At 49.1% G+C, this 12,126-nt stretch overlaps 1 protein-coding gene across 1 annotated transcript; it reads left to right on the top strand.

Annotated features, from left to right (window-relative positions):
- Nucleotides 1-9,991: 9,991 nt before the first annotated feature.
- LOC123926626 (uncharacterized protein C20orf203) lies at nucleotides 9,992-11,693 on the top strand. Its single transcript, XM_045980570.1, is given in 5 exon segments — nucleotides 9,992-10,027; nucleotides 11,364-11,420; nucleotides 11,422-11,463; nucleotides 11,465-11,575; nucleotides 11,577-11,693. Coding segments are annotated over 5 exon segments (363 nt in total).
- Nucleotides 11,694-12,126: the final 433 nt, after the last annotated feature.

Here is a 12,126-nt window from a genome sequence, read left to right as displayed (position 1 = left end):
CCAGCTCTGTGTGGAAGGTGGGCGGAGGTGGAGGGAATGAGCCTGGGCAAGGGCAACCCCTCCCCTGCCTTTCTTTTTTATGTCTAATGATAAAAGCAATTCATACTCACGGTAAAATTTGGAAACTACAAAAAGGTGCAAAGGAGAAAATGAAAGTCACCTGTCATCTCACTGCCCAGAGATAACTGTCATTGCTATTTTGTTGTATTTCTCTCCAGTAATGTTCTTCTATGTGGATCATACATAATGTATATAAGTGTATATTTTAATTGTAATATTCTCTAGAGCCGGCTCCCCCCTCCCCCGACATTACATGGTGAATATTTTCTCACAGTGTTAACATTTCCTTTAAAGTTATTTAATGGCTTTATAATATTGTCTTAATAATTTATTTAGCTATTCTCCTATTTTTTTTTTCATTCTCTTACCTAGTTTGACTCTTTCTTTCTTTCTTTCTTTCTTTTTTAACCAAGGGGATTTGGCAGTTTTTAAAATTTTACTTAGTGACTCCTGGTTGGCTCAGTTGGTTGAGTGTCTGACTCTTAGTTTCTACTCAGGCCATGATCTCAGGGTCGTGAGATCGAGCCCCGTACTGGGCTCCACGCTAGGTGTGGAACCTGCTTAAGATTCTCTCTCTCCCTCTGCTCCCCCTTCCCCACGCCCCACACGTGCACACTCTCTCATGCTTTCACTCTCTGTCTCAGAAAACACCCCAAACATTTAAAATTCCACTTAAAAATATAAATCCAGCTTTTTGGCTGCTGAGATGGAGCAGTTCCGAGGTTCCCTCTCTGCCATTCACACTGAGAGGGCCCATCAGTTTCACAGCTCAGGTGACAGCAAAAGTCTAGCATTTGGAAACACAAACACAAAAACAAAACCAAGTTGGGGGTTGCTTAGGAAAGGAGCTTCCGTCTGTGGGCTGTAAACGTGCCTCTCCTTATGCGTGTGAGTCTGGCATGTGAGCTGGTGGAGAGGACCAACCATCCCTGGTTCCCATTTTGCCTGTGCATGAGCTGGGGTGATCTTGGGCCATCCTTCCACTGCCCCATTTCTCCCTTTCCCAGGCTGTGAAATGGACCTAATGCTGGAGGGATTGGACCCAATCGCCTAAATGCTGCCTTTGAGCTGGGACTGTCAGTAGGGAGCAGAGGGACAAAGGTGTGGGGAGGCCTGGGTCGCCTTGGGCAAGTGCCCTCCACTCGGTGAGAGTTGTTGTGTCCCCACCCCCGGGAGTTGGTGGCTACACCCTGAATGGGTGGCCCCTGTTGGCTTTCCAGTTGTCCAGACCCCTCCGAACAGCTCTGGCCTGCCCAGGGCCTTGATTTAGTTCCTAGGGAAGGCACTAGTTGGGTTTCCCTGCCCTTTCTGGATCCCTGTTCAGCAGCCCAGAACCAGGCCTAAGTAGGACTCTGAAGAACCCCTGGAGAAATGTCCCATTGTGTTCAGGGCTGAAGGGGGATGCAGGCAGGGTTCCTGTAGGTCTGGGGCTGGAAACTCCTAGAATCTAGGCTCCAGGAGGGCAGGAGCCTTGTGCTTCTCATTACGTGCTGCCCTCAGCTCCCAGCCCTGGGCCTGGCCCACAGTACGCCCTTAGCAAATACTTGTACACCCAGGCAAGTGGTGGCCTATTCCTGCCTCAGTTTCCCTTTTTGTTCTGCTACGTCAAGAGCTCTGTGAGAGCACGATTGGGCCTGGTTTGCCTAGTCCTCAGTGTCCAGCAAGACACTGGCATGTGGAGAGGGTCCATGAATGCATAAGCAGAGCATAAATGATTAATGAATAAGTTATACCCGAAGACAGAGCTCAGGAGGCAGGCCCTCCCTTCTTCCCACCTCCTCTCCGTAGTAGGTCCTTACCCTCCCTCTGAAGGGTCCCAGATGATCCCTTCCTCTATCCTTCCTTGGTTGAAGTTGGCCTCCAGGAATCTCTGAGATGTCTTGGCTGTGTGACTTTGGGCAAGTCACTGCACCTCTCTGAGCCCCATTGCCTCCTCTGTAAAATGAGGCAGATATGATGTATTGAGAGGGCTTTGTGAGGATCGTGCCAGATTGCATAGCCTAACTGATGCCTGACAGGTGGTGGGTACCCAAGAAGCAGATTACGTTGCCAATGGTGCGGCCCTGTATCCATGATGAACTCCCCACATGGCGACCACGTGACTATTGGAGGGGCCTGGGCTAACCTTGGACTGGGGCTACCTGAGGAGGCCGCGGTGTGTTACAGATCCCCTGAGACCCCGGCAGCTGTCCCTGGCATTTTGCCCTTGGCTCCGTCATTCAGTGTCCTTTTCTCTGCTGGGAAGGCACACGCTGTAGCTGGCGGGCGGGGGGCGCCGGGGTGGGGGGTGCTCTGCTGGGAGGCAGACCTGCTGCTCTCCTGACGCCCCTGGGATGGGAAGGGAAGCTGACCGTGCTGCCAGGAGAGCTTTCCCACCTGGCTGCCCTGGCCCATGCAGGGCAGGCCCCCAGGGTCCTCTTGGCCTGCCACTCAGCTCTCTAGATCTCCAGTCTCCAGGCTTTAAAAGGGGGAGAAGACTTACAGGTTTGATGAGAGGAGCAAGTGAAACAGCGCACTTTCGCTGCTGCTGTGCACGCTCCCAAGGTTGCAGTACAGTAACTACTAACTTGACTAGGAGCCAGTCCGTGTCCTTGGGCGGGGGCGTGGGGGGGGGGAATGGCGGGTGGTGGAGTGCATGCCCGGGGCCTCTTGCAGCTGGGAGGGGCCACCAGCTCTTGCTGCTGAGGGTCTCTGGCTCTGCATCTGGCCCTGCCACATAGTCGCTGTGGGACACAGACAGGTGACTTCCCTGTCTCCGCCTCAGAGTCCTCCTCCACAGAATGAGGGCAGCCACCCTCCTGGATTCCTGGGAGAACCCCTGCGGCTACGCATGCCAAGTCTAGCCTCAGCTGCTGTGACGGCCCCAGGCACCTGGGCTTCCCAGCACCTGGGCGCAGTCACCTGGGCTCCCTGGACCTCAGCTGGCTCATCTGTGCTATGAAGATGATCACACCCATGGCTTCAGATCATTGGGATGGTTTCATAAGCCAACCACGGAACCCAGCTAGCACAAGTGGTCAGCATACAGAAAACACTCATTAGCTCGTTATCATGAGGTTCTGTGCTGCTAGTAGCAAAGCCAGCCAAATGAGACCCTGCTCCTTGCCCGGGGCTTCTCCCTCTGGCCTGCCATAAGAGGCTGTTGTGGATGGGAGCAGTGACCTGCCTCAGGTCACTGCCTCAGGTTTGCCAGGCCAGAACTGCAATCCCAGTGTCTGGAGCACAGAGTGGTGGTGGTGGTGGGGTGAGGGGGATGGCTGAGTCTCAGGAAAGCTGTGGTGGAGGCTGGGCCTTGGGGATTTGGCTAAGCCCTGGGGAGGCCTAGCAGAGGATGAATCTTGGGCTTGTCCTGAACGTGCCTCTGTGTCATCTCCCCGTGCCCCAGGTCCACCATCCTGCCCACACAATGGCAGAGCTCCAAGGGGTTGCCCCAAAACAGACACATAGCTTTATTGTGTTTTTCTGGCTCTGAAAGTATGTCTTGTTCACTGCAGAAAAAAAATTGCAAAAATTCAGAAATACGTAAATTAAGAGCACCCCAAATCCCAAACTTCCAGAGGTTTTTGTGCATATATACATATGGATATCGATTGTTTTCACAAGAATTGAATCTTATGATGCTTGTTTTAAAACTTGAAACGAGTATACTTGATTTTTAACTATTTTGTTACAAAATATGACATGGAAAGTCCGTATAAAATAATCGTTCAGTTGGAAAAACTGCCCAGTGAAGAACTCTGCCAGCCACCCTAGCCCGCGGTGTGCCCCCTTCCCCGACCTCCCCACAAAAAGTTACTGTGCTCCTGACTTTTTTCTTTTTTAAATAATCTCTTCTCCCAACATGGGGCTTGAACTCATGACCCTGAGATCAAGAGTCACATACTCTACTGACTGAGCCAGCCAGGTGCCCTCCTCCTTTTTTTTCTTTTTTTAAAGTAAGCTCTATGCCCAACATGGGGTTTGAGCTCACGACCCAGAGATCAAGACTCACAGTCCACCAACTGAGTCCAGCCAGACACCCCACTGTTATCATGACTTTAAAGGTCATCACTTATCACCCAGTGTGATTCCCTAGATACTATAATTTTGTCTAAAAAAACCTCTGTCTTTTAAGTCCCTTTTAATCTATAGATATTTTAAAAAATTTCATTGATTTTTTAAAAAAGATTATTTATTTGACAGAGAAAGAGAGAGAGCACAAGCAGGGGGAGCAGCAGTTTGAGGGAGAGGGAGAAGCAGGCTCCCTGCTGAGCAAGGACCCTGGGATCATGACCTGAGCCGAAGGCAGACGTTCAACCTACTAAGCCACCCAGGTGCCCCTATAGATTTATTTTTTTAAACTTTTTTTTTTTTTAAACTTGGAAGTATATCATAGACCTTGTCCATGTTAGTAAATGTGTTTCTTGTTTTTAATCTTTTTTTTAATGATTCCATGGTTCCATGCCAAGGTTGAACGTCATTGACTGGTTCCCCTACTGATGGACACTTGGGAGTTACTCTCGCACTTTTGCTGTTATGAACAATACTGTGATGGAAATCTTTATACATAAGTTTTTATGCACTTGAGTAATTCCTAGAAGTAATTTCTAGAATTAGAGTCATGGGTCCAAAGAATAGTGTTTTTTATTTTATTTTTTAAAATTTTTATTATTTTTTAAAAGATTTTATTTATTTATTTGGCCGAGATCACAAGTAGGCAGAGAGGCAGGAGGAATCAGGCTCCCCACTGAGCAGAGAGCCCCATGCAGGGCTCAATCCTTCTTGCTGAAGGCAGAGACTTAACCCACTGAGCCACCCAGGTGCTCCTATTTATTTACTCTTAAAAATCTTATTTATTTGAGAGAAAGAACATGAGGAAGGGAATAATGAGGAGTAGTAGAGGGAGAGGAGAAGCAGACTTCCCACTGAGCAGGGAGCCAGACAAGGGAGGGGGTGGTCCTTATCCCAGGAACCCTGAGATCAGGCCCTGAACCATAGGCAGACACTTAACCAATTGAGCCACCCAGGCACCCCATTTTTAAAAAACAATTTTATTGGGCACCTGGGTGGCTCAGTGGGTTAAGCCGCTGCCTTCGGCTCAGGTCATGATCTCAGGGTCCTGGGATCGAGTCCCACATCGGGCTCTCTGCTCAATGGAGAGCCTGCTTCCCTTCCTCTCTCTCTGTCTGCCTCTCTTGTGATTTCTCTCTGTCAAATAAATAAATAACATCTTTTAAAAAAAATGTAGCTTTGCTACCATTAAAAAAAACAATTTTATTGAGATTTGACTCGCTTGCCATACAATTCACTCATTTAAAGTACACAATTCATTAGTTTCTAGTATAGTCAGCATTGTGCGATCATCACCACATCCAACAGCATCCTATAAAGAACTCCGCACCCCCCATCTCTTCCTAGTCACCTCCTTCTAGCTCTAGGCAGCCACTGCTATAAAAGAGTCCACTTTCTGTTTGTAGAGGTTTGCCCGTTATGGACTTTTCATATCAATGAAATCACATAATGTGTGGTCTTTTCTGAATGACTTCTCTCACTTAGGGTATATTATCCATGTCATAGATTGCATCAGTATTTAACTCTGGGGTTGTTTTTTTTTTAAGATTTTATTTGTTTGAGAGAGATCGTGAGAGAAAGAACGAGCCCCTGTGGGGAGCGAGGGAGAAGCAGACTCCACGCTGAGCAAGGAGCCAGAGGATTTGGGACTCAATCTCAGGACCCTGAAAAACATGACCTGAGCTGAAGGCAGATGCTTAACTGACTGAGCCACCGAGGCACCCCAGTATTTAATTCCTTTTTATTGCTGAATAATATTTCTGTGTGTAGATAGACCACATTTTATTTATCCATTCATCAGTTGATGGGCACTTGGGTTGTTTCTACTTTCTTAGCTATTATGAACAATGCGTCTGTCAACATTCATGTAAATTTTGGGGTAAACATATATTTTAATTTGTCTTGGATCTCTACCTCCCAGGTATGGAACTGCTGGGTCACGTGGTAATTCTATTTAATCTTTTTTTTTTAATTAAAAAAAATTTTTTTTAAGATTTTATTTATTTACTTGACAGAGATCACAAGTAGGCAGAGAGGCAGGCAGAGAGAGAGAGGAGGAAGGAGGCTCCCCATGGAGCAGAGAGCCCGATGTGGGGCTTGATCCCAGGACCCTAAGATCATGACCTGAACGGAAGGCAGAGGCCTTAACCCACTGAGCCACCCAGGTGCCCCTCTATTTAATCTTTTGAGAAATTCCCAGACTGTTTTTCAAGGCGGCTCCAGCATTTACCTTCCCACCAGTAGTGTGGGACGGTTCTGACTTCTCCACATCCTTGCCAACACTGTCTTTTTGAGGATAGCAAACCTAGTATGTGCAAAGTAGCATCTCCTGGTTTTACTTTGCATTTCCCTGATGGCTAGTGATCTTCGGCATCTTTTCATGAGCTTATGGACCATTTGTATTCTCGTCTTTGGATCAATGTTTATTCCGATTTGCCCATTTTAAAATTGGGTAATTTTCTTTAATCACTGAAAGAATTCTTTTTTTTTTTTTTAAGATTGATTATTTATTTATCTATTTGACAGAGAGAGACACAGCAAGAGAGGGAACACAAGCAAGGGGAGTGGGAGAGGGAAGAGCAGGCTTCCCGCTGAGCAGGGAGCCGGACCCTGGGATCATGACCTGAGCTGAAGACACATGCTTGACTGGGCCACCCAGGCACCCCAAAAGAATTATTTATATATTTTGGTTACAGTTCCTTATCAGATACATGGTTTGCAAATATTTTCTCCCATTCTATGTTCTTTCACTTTCTTTCTTTCTTCTTTCCTTCTTTTCTCCCTCCCTCCCTCCCTTCCTTCCTTCCTTCCTTTCTAAAAAGATCTTGTTTTAAGTACTCTCTACATCCAACATGGGGCTCAAACTGACTACGCTGAGATCAAGAGTCACATGCTCTACCAACTGAGTCAGCCAGGTGCCCTGTCTTTTCACTTCCTTAACAATGTCCTTTGTAGCCCAGAAGTCTGTTATTTTGATGATGTCCAATTTACCTGTTCTTTTTTCTTTTCTATGCTTTTGTGTCTTCTTATTGACTGATCCTAGGTCATGAAGATTTAGGCCTATGCTTTGTTCTAAGGGTTTTATAGTTTTAATGCTTATATTTGGGTCAAAGATCAGTTAATTTTTATGTGGGGTGTAAGGAAGGTGCCCAGACTCTTTTTTGCATGTGGGTATCTAATTACCCCAGCCCCATTTGTTGCAAAGCCTGTCTTTTCCCCCGCTGAATTGTCTGGGCACACTCTTGCTGAAGATCAATTGTCTGTAAGTGTAAGGGTCTATTTTTGGACTCTGATTCCATTCCATTAATCTATGCATCTATCTCTGTGCCAGTACCACACTGTTTTAATTACTGTAACTTTGTAGAAAACAATGTTCTTCTTTTTCTCAGTATTGTTTTGGGTATTTGGGGTCACTTGAATTTCCGTAAGAATTTTAAGATCAGCTTGTCAATTTCTGCAAAGAAGCAAGTTGGAATTCTGAGGGGGATGGGGTTGAATCTGAAGATTGATTTTGGGGGTCTTGCTATCTTAACAGTATTGGGTCTTCAGGTCCATGAACATGAGGTGTTTTTCCATGTATTTAGGTCTTCTTTAATTTCTTTCAACAATATTTTGTAATTTTTAGAGTATAAATTTTATACTTCTTTTGTTAAATTATTTGTAAGTGTTTTATCCTCTTTGCACTGTAAATGAAATTAGTTTCTTTTTTTTTTTTTTTAAAGATTTTATTTATTTATTTGACAGACAGAGATCACAAGTAGACAGAGAGGCAGGCAGAGAGAGAGAGAGAGAGAGAGAGGGAGGGAAGCAGGCTCCCTGCTGAGCAGAGAGCCCGATGCGGGACTCGATCCCAGGACCCCGAGATCATGACCTGAGCCGAAGGCAGCGGCTTAACCCACTGAGCCACCCAGGCGCCCCTCTTTTTTTTTTTTTTTTTAAGATTTTTTATTTATTTATTTGATAGAGAGAGATCACAAGTAGATAGAGAGGCAGTCAGAGAGAAAGAGAGAGAGGGAAGCAGGCTCCCTGCTGAGCAGAGAGCCCGATGCGGGACTCGATCCCAGGACCCTGAGATCATGACCTGAGCCAAAGGCAGCGGCTTAACCCACTGAGCCACCCAGGCGCCCCATGAAATTAGTTTCTTAATTACATTTTTGAAGTGTTCATTGCCAAGTGCACAGAGAAACAATTGACTTTTGTATATTCGTCTTGTATCCTGCATCCTTGCTGAACTCATTTATTAGTTCTAACTTTTTTTTTTTTTTTTTAGATTTTTTATTTATTTATTTGACAGAGATCACAAGTAGACAGAGAGGCAGGCAGAGAGAGAGAGAGGGAAGCAGGCTCCCTGCTGAGCAGAGAGCCCGATGTGGGACTCGATCCCAGGACCCTGAGATCATGACCTGAGCCGAAGGCAGCGGCTTAACCCACTGAGCCACCCAGGCGCCCCAGTTCTAACTTTTTATGTGTAGATTCTTTAGGATTTTCTATATACAAGATCATGCCATCTGAAACTGTAGTTTTGCTTCTTCCTTTGCAATCTGGATGCTTTTATTTCCCCTTGTCTGAGTGTCCTGGCTGGAACTTCCAGTACAATGTTGAATAGAAATGACAAGAGTGGGGGCACCTGGGGTGGCTCAGTCGTTGAGCGTCTGCCTTCGGCTCAGGTCATGATCCCAGGGTGCTGGGATCGGGCCCTCGCATCGGGCTTCCGACTCAGCAAGAAGCCTTCTTTCCCTCTCCTAGTCCCCCTGCTTGTGTTCCCTCTCTCGACGTGTCTCTCTATCAAATAAATAAATAAATAAAATCTTAAAAAAAAAAAGAAGTGGCAAGAGTGGACATCATTTTCTGGTTCCTGATCTCAGGAAAGCACCCAGTCTTTCACAGTTAGTATGATACCCAGGACTCACTGTAAGGCTCATTTTAGGGTTTCCTGAAAAGTTGGCTGCTTGTAGCTTCACTATTAGCAGTGTATGAGAGGGCCCCCCACTCCCCATGGCCCTTGCCAGTAGCTCCAGGTTTTGGAGGTGAAGAACTCAAAGCCAGACAGGGGAAGTGCTGTGTAGCCTATCATAGGCTCAGCTGCCCACCATCCAGTTGTCCATGGTCACTGAAGAGTGAGCCTCCTGAACCCTCAGTCTTCCCTGCCCTGATGGGAAGGGGAGACCCAGCAAGAGCAGCCACTGGTGAAGCCACTAGTGAAGCAGCCACTGGTGGAGAAGGAGGTCTGGGTTCTGTTCTGGGCTTGGCTAATGACTTGGGAAGGTTACTTGCATGACCTTGGGCAAGTTACTCCCTCCCCCACAGCCCCCAGGCCTTGGTTTTCCTATCTGTGCAGTGGTTGAGGTGGTTCTCTCTGACCTCTCCAAGTCTGACCACCCACCCTTAAACCCGCGGCTGCGTCTGCCAGTGCCCCGTGTGACCACCAGAGGGCGCAGCAGACCAGCATTTGGCCCAGCTAGGGCGCAGGGAGCCCTGGGGAGGCTGAGGCAGGTTGTGTTTTTAAGGAACTGCTAGCTTTGCTTGCTCGGGTTTCCTTGTGGCTAGAACTGCCTGGGGCCCTTTGCCCTGTTCTTCTTGCTGAGTCCTGATCTCTGGGGAGGGAAGATGGAGACATCACCCCCAAGGCCAGTGACCTTGCGCTCATTCTTGCCTGCTTTGGGTTGGCTGCCTAAGGTCCAGGTGTCCAACATCAGGGCCAATGGCCTTGAGTTTCTCAGCCTGGAAAGGTTTCTACTGTCTCTGGGCCCCTTGTGGGCACTGCATCCTTTCCTTACTGCATTGCATGGCAGTAGAGAGGCCCCCTTTAGGACATGGATGGATTCTTGCTGTGGGTCCTGGACAGTGTAGTGTCTGAAACCTCATCACCTGGGACTCCCAGATGCCTCAAGTGACAGACCCCGAACCTCAGAAGCAGGTACCTTAGGCACTTCCCAGAGCTGAGTATCTATGTCTTTGTGAAGGCTTCTCCTGGGAGAACCAGAGGGGCCCTATCAGCCCTCTCCATGCTCCCCCAATGCTCACGTTACCCTCTCAACAGAAAGCAACCTTAGCTTTCAAATGGAGCTCCACATCAAAGCAGCGGCTCTCAGCCCCTTGCCTGGAGGGCGCTGGAGCTCCCGCTTGGATGCCTGCCACCTTTGCCTTGCATTCCCCTTAATGGTGTGTTTTCCCTCCTTCCAGACTGGGTCCTTTTGAAGGCAAGAGTGAGTGTCCCGTTCTCCTACGTCCCTGTGGCCTGTTCAGGACTTGGCATCCCCTAGAAGCTCAACAGATGTTGCCATGGGAACCCTGAGCCCATCTTCTCCTCCCACTCAAGGGACCAGGGCCGTCTCTGGCCCTCGCTGAGCTGTTTGACTTGGGGCGGGTCACTTAGCTTTCTGAGTACCCATTGTGTTTGCTTCTCGACTCTTCTTACTTTCCTCAGAAGGTTATAGGGGTCAGAGAGGACACGAGAGCCCTGGTGGGAAGGGTGACATGCTCTCGCTGTGTCCGATAGAATTGTTCTGAGAGGGCTCAGCTGTGCTGTCAATAAGGAGGTCACCTGGAAGAGGTGGGCACTGGGCCACACCTACTGGAGTCCCCGAGTTTTCACATAATAACGGCTGGAATTTCGGGGCCTGTTTTGTGGACCAGACATTGTGCTAAGTGCCTCACCTGGATTCTCTCTCTTGGTCCCCTCAGCGACCCTTTGAGTAGCAGCATCGCCATTCTCAGCTTTGCAGACGGGGAGCCCAAGGCTCCAGAGCAATTAGCTACTGTGCCCAAGGCCACACAGCTGGCAAGTGGTGGGGCTGGGACTGGGAGCTCTGGCCCCGGGGCGGGGGTGCTCTTAGCCACCGATCCACGCCTTGCCCTGACCAGATGCCCAGCAAGGGCAGTCAGTTGGGGCTCTTATTGTCTACTATCTAGGAACTCTGAGGACCAAACATCCTTGCTTTCCGTCTTCCTTTTCTAGATTTGTGTGCTGAGACCAGGAAGGAACATAGTCTCTCCACCTCTGTCTTTCTCTCTCTCACACACCAACAGGGCATGGGGGGTAGAGCAGGACCCTGACTAACAGCAGGTGTTGTTACAACAGGGAAACTGGGTGAGGCTCAGAATCTGTCATTCCAAAAGTCATCGTGGGGCCTCGTTCACAAAAGCCCACCTCCCATCTTGATGGAGCTCATTCACCCAACTCGGAGTTCTTGGGAGCCGGGCGAAAGGAAGTGAGCCTCAGAGGTTCAGAAGGATGCTCTCCACCAGCCCAGAACCTTGGGCACCAGCAGGCTCCTCCTCCCCAACGCCTGGGCTCTTATCAGGAGCACAATTTGGGTTGGTGGGGAGGGGGAAGTCTGAGGCCCCAGGCTCTGGCAAGGTGGGTAGGAGAGATAGGGAAGTGGGGAGGGGGCCATGGGGCCCTGCTGGGAGGGCCCGAGGATGGAAGGGATGCCCAGAGCCGGTGCTGTCCTTGCTGGCCTGGCCTCTTGACATGGTTCCAGAGCTGCTCCTGCCTTCCCCCCTTGCCAGGCAAGCCGCCCGCACCTTTAATTAGCAAGCAGCAGCCTCTCCCCGATTCATCACAGTCACTGTTTAATTAGCCGCGCACAAGGCTCCCCTACCCCCAGCTCTGGGTGGAGCAGCCTGCCTCTCTCACGGAGGCTGCCACCACCTCATGGTGTCCCCTGTCACAAGCGCCCCCCCCCATACTTATGCTGCTCCCCAGAAGGGGGGATGGGGCGGGCACGCCTGGCTGAAACCTCAAGGAGATTCTGGGCACTGACGCTTGTATTCAAAGCATCCAGCAAACATTATTAGGGCTTCGAGTCTGCGCCAGGCTGGCGCTGGGCGGAACCCAGGCTGGATGGGGGCGGCCGGCCTTGGTCCTGTCCAAGGGCTCCAGAGTGGCTTTTCCCTTTGGGAGGTGCCCAGACCCCTCTCTGGCTGGTCCCAGGGTGTTGGGAAAAGCCCAATAACCATCCCTGTTGCTCCATTCCTCCCCACACCCCCATCCAGGAAGGGATGACCATTTCT

Source organism: Meles meles, chromosome 16 (genome assembly GCF_922984935.1).
Source record: "Meles meles chromosome 16, mMelMel3.1 paternal haplotype, whole genome shotgun sequence".
Classification (NCBI taxonomy): Eukaryota; Metazoa; Chordata; class Mammalia; order Carnivora; family Mustelidae; genus Meles; species Meles meles.
The sequence above is the reverse complement of the archived record's forward strand: the minus strand, read 5'-3'. Positions and strand labels throughout refer to the sequence as shown.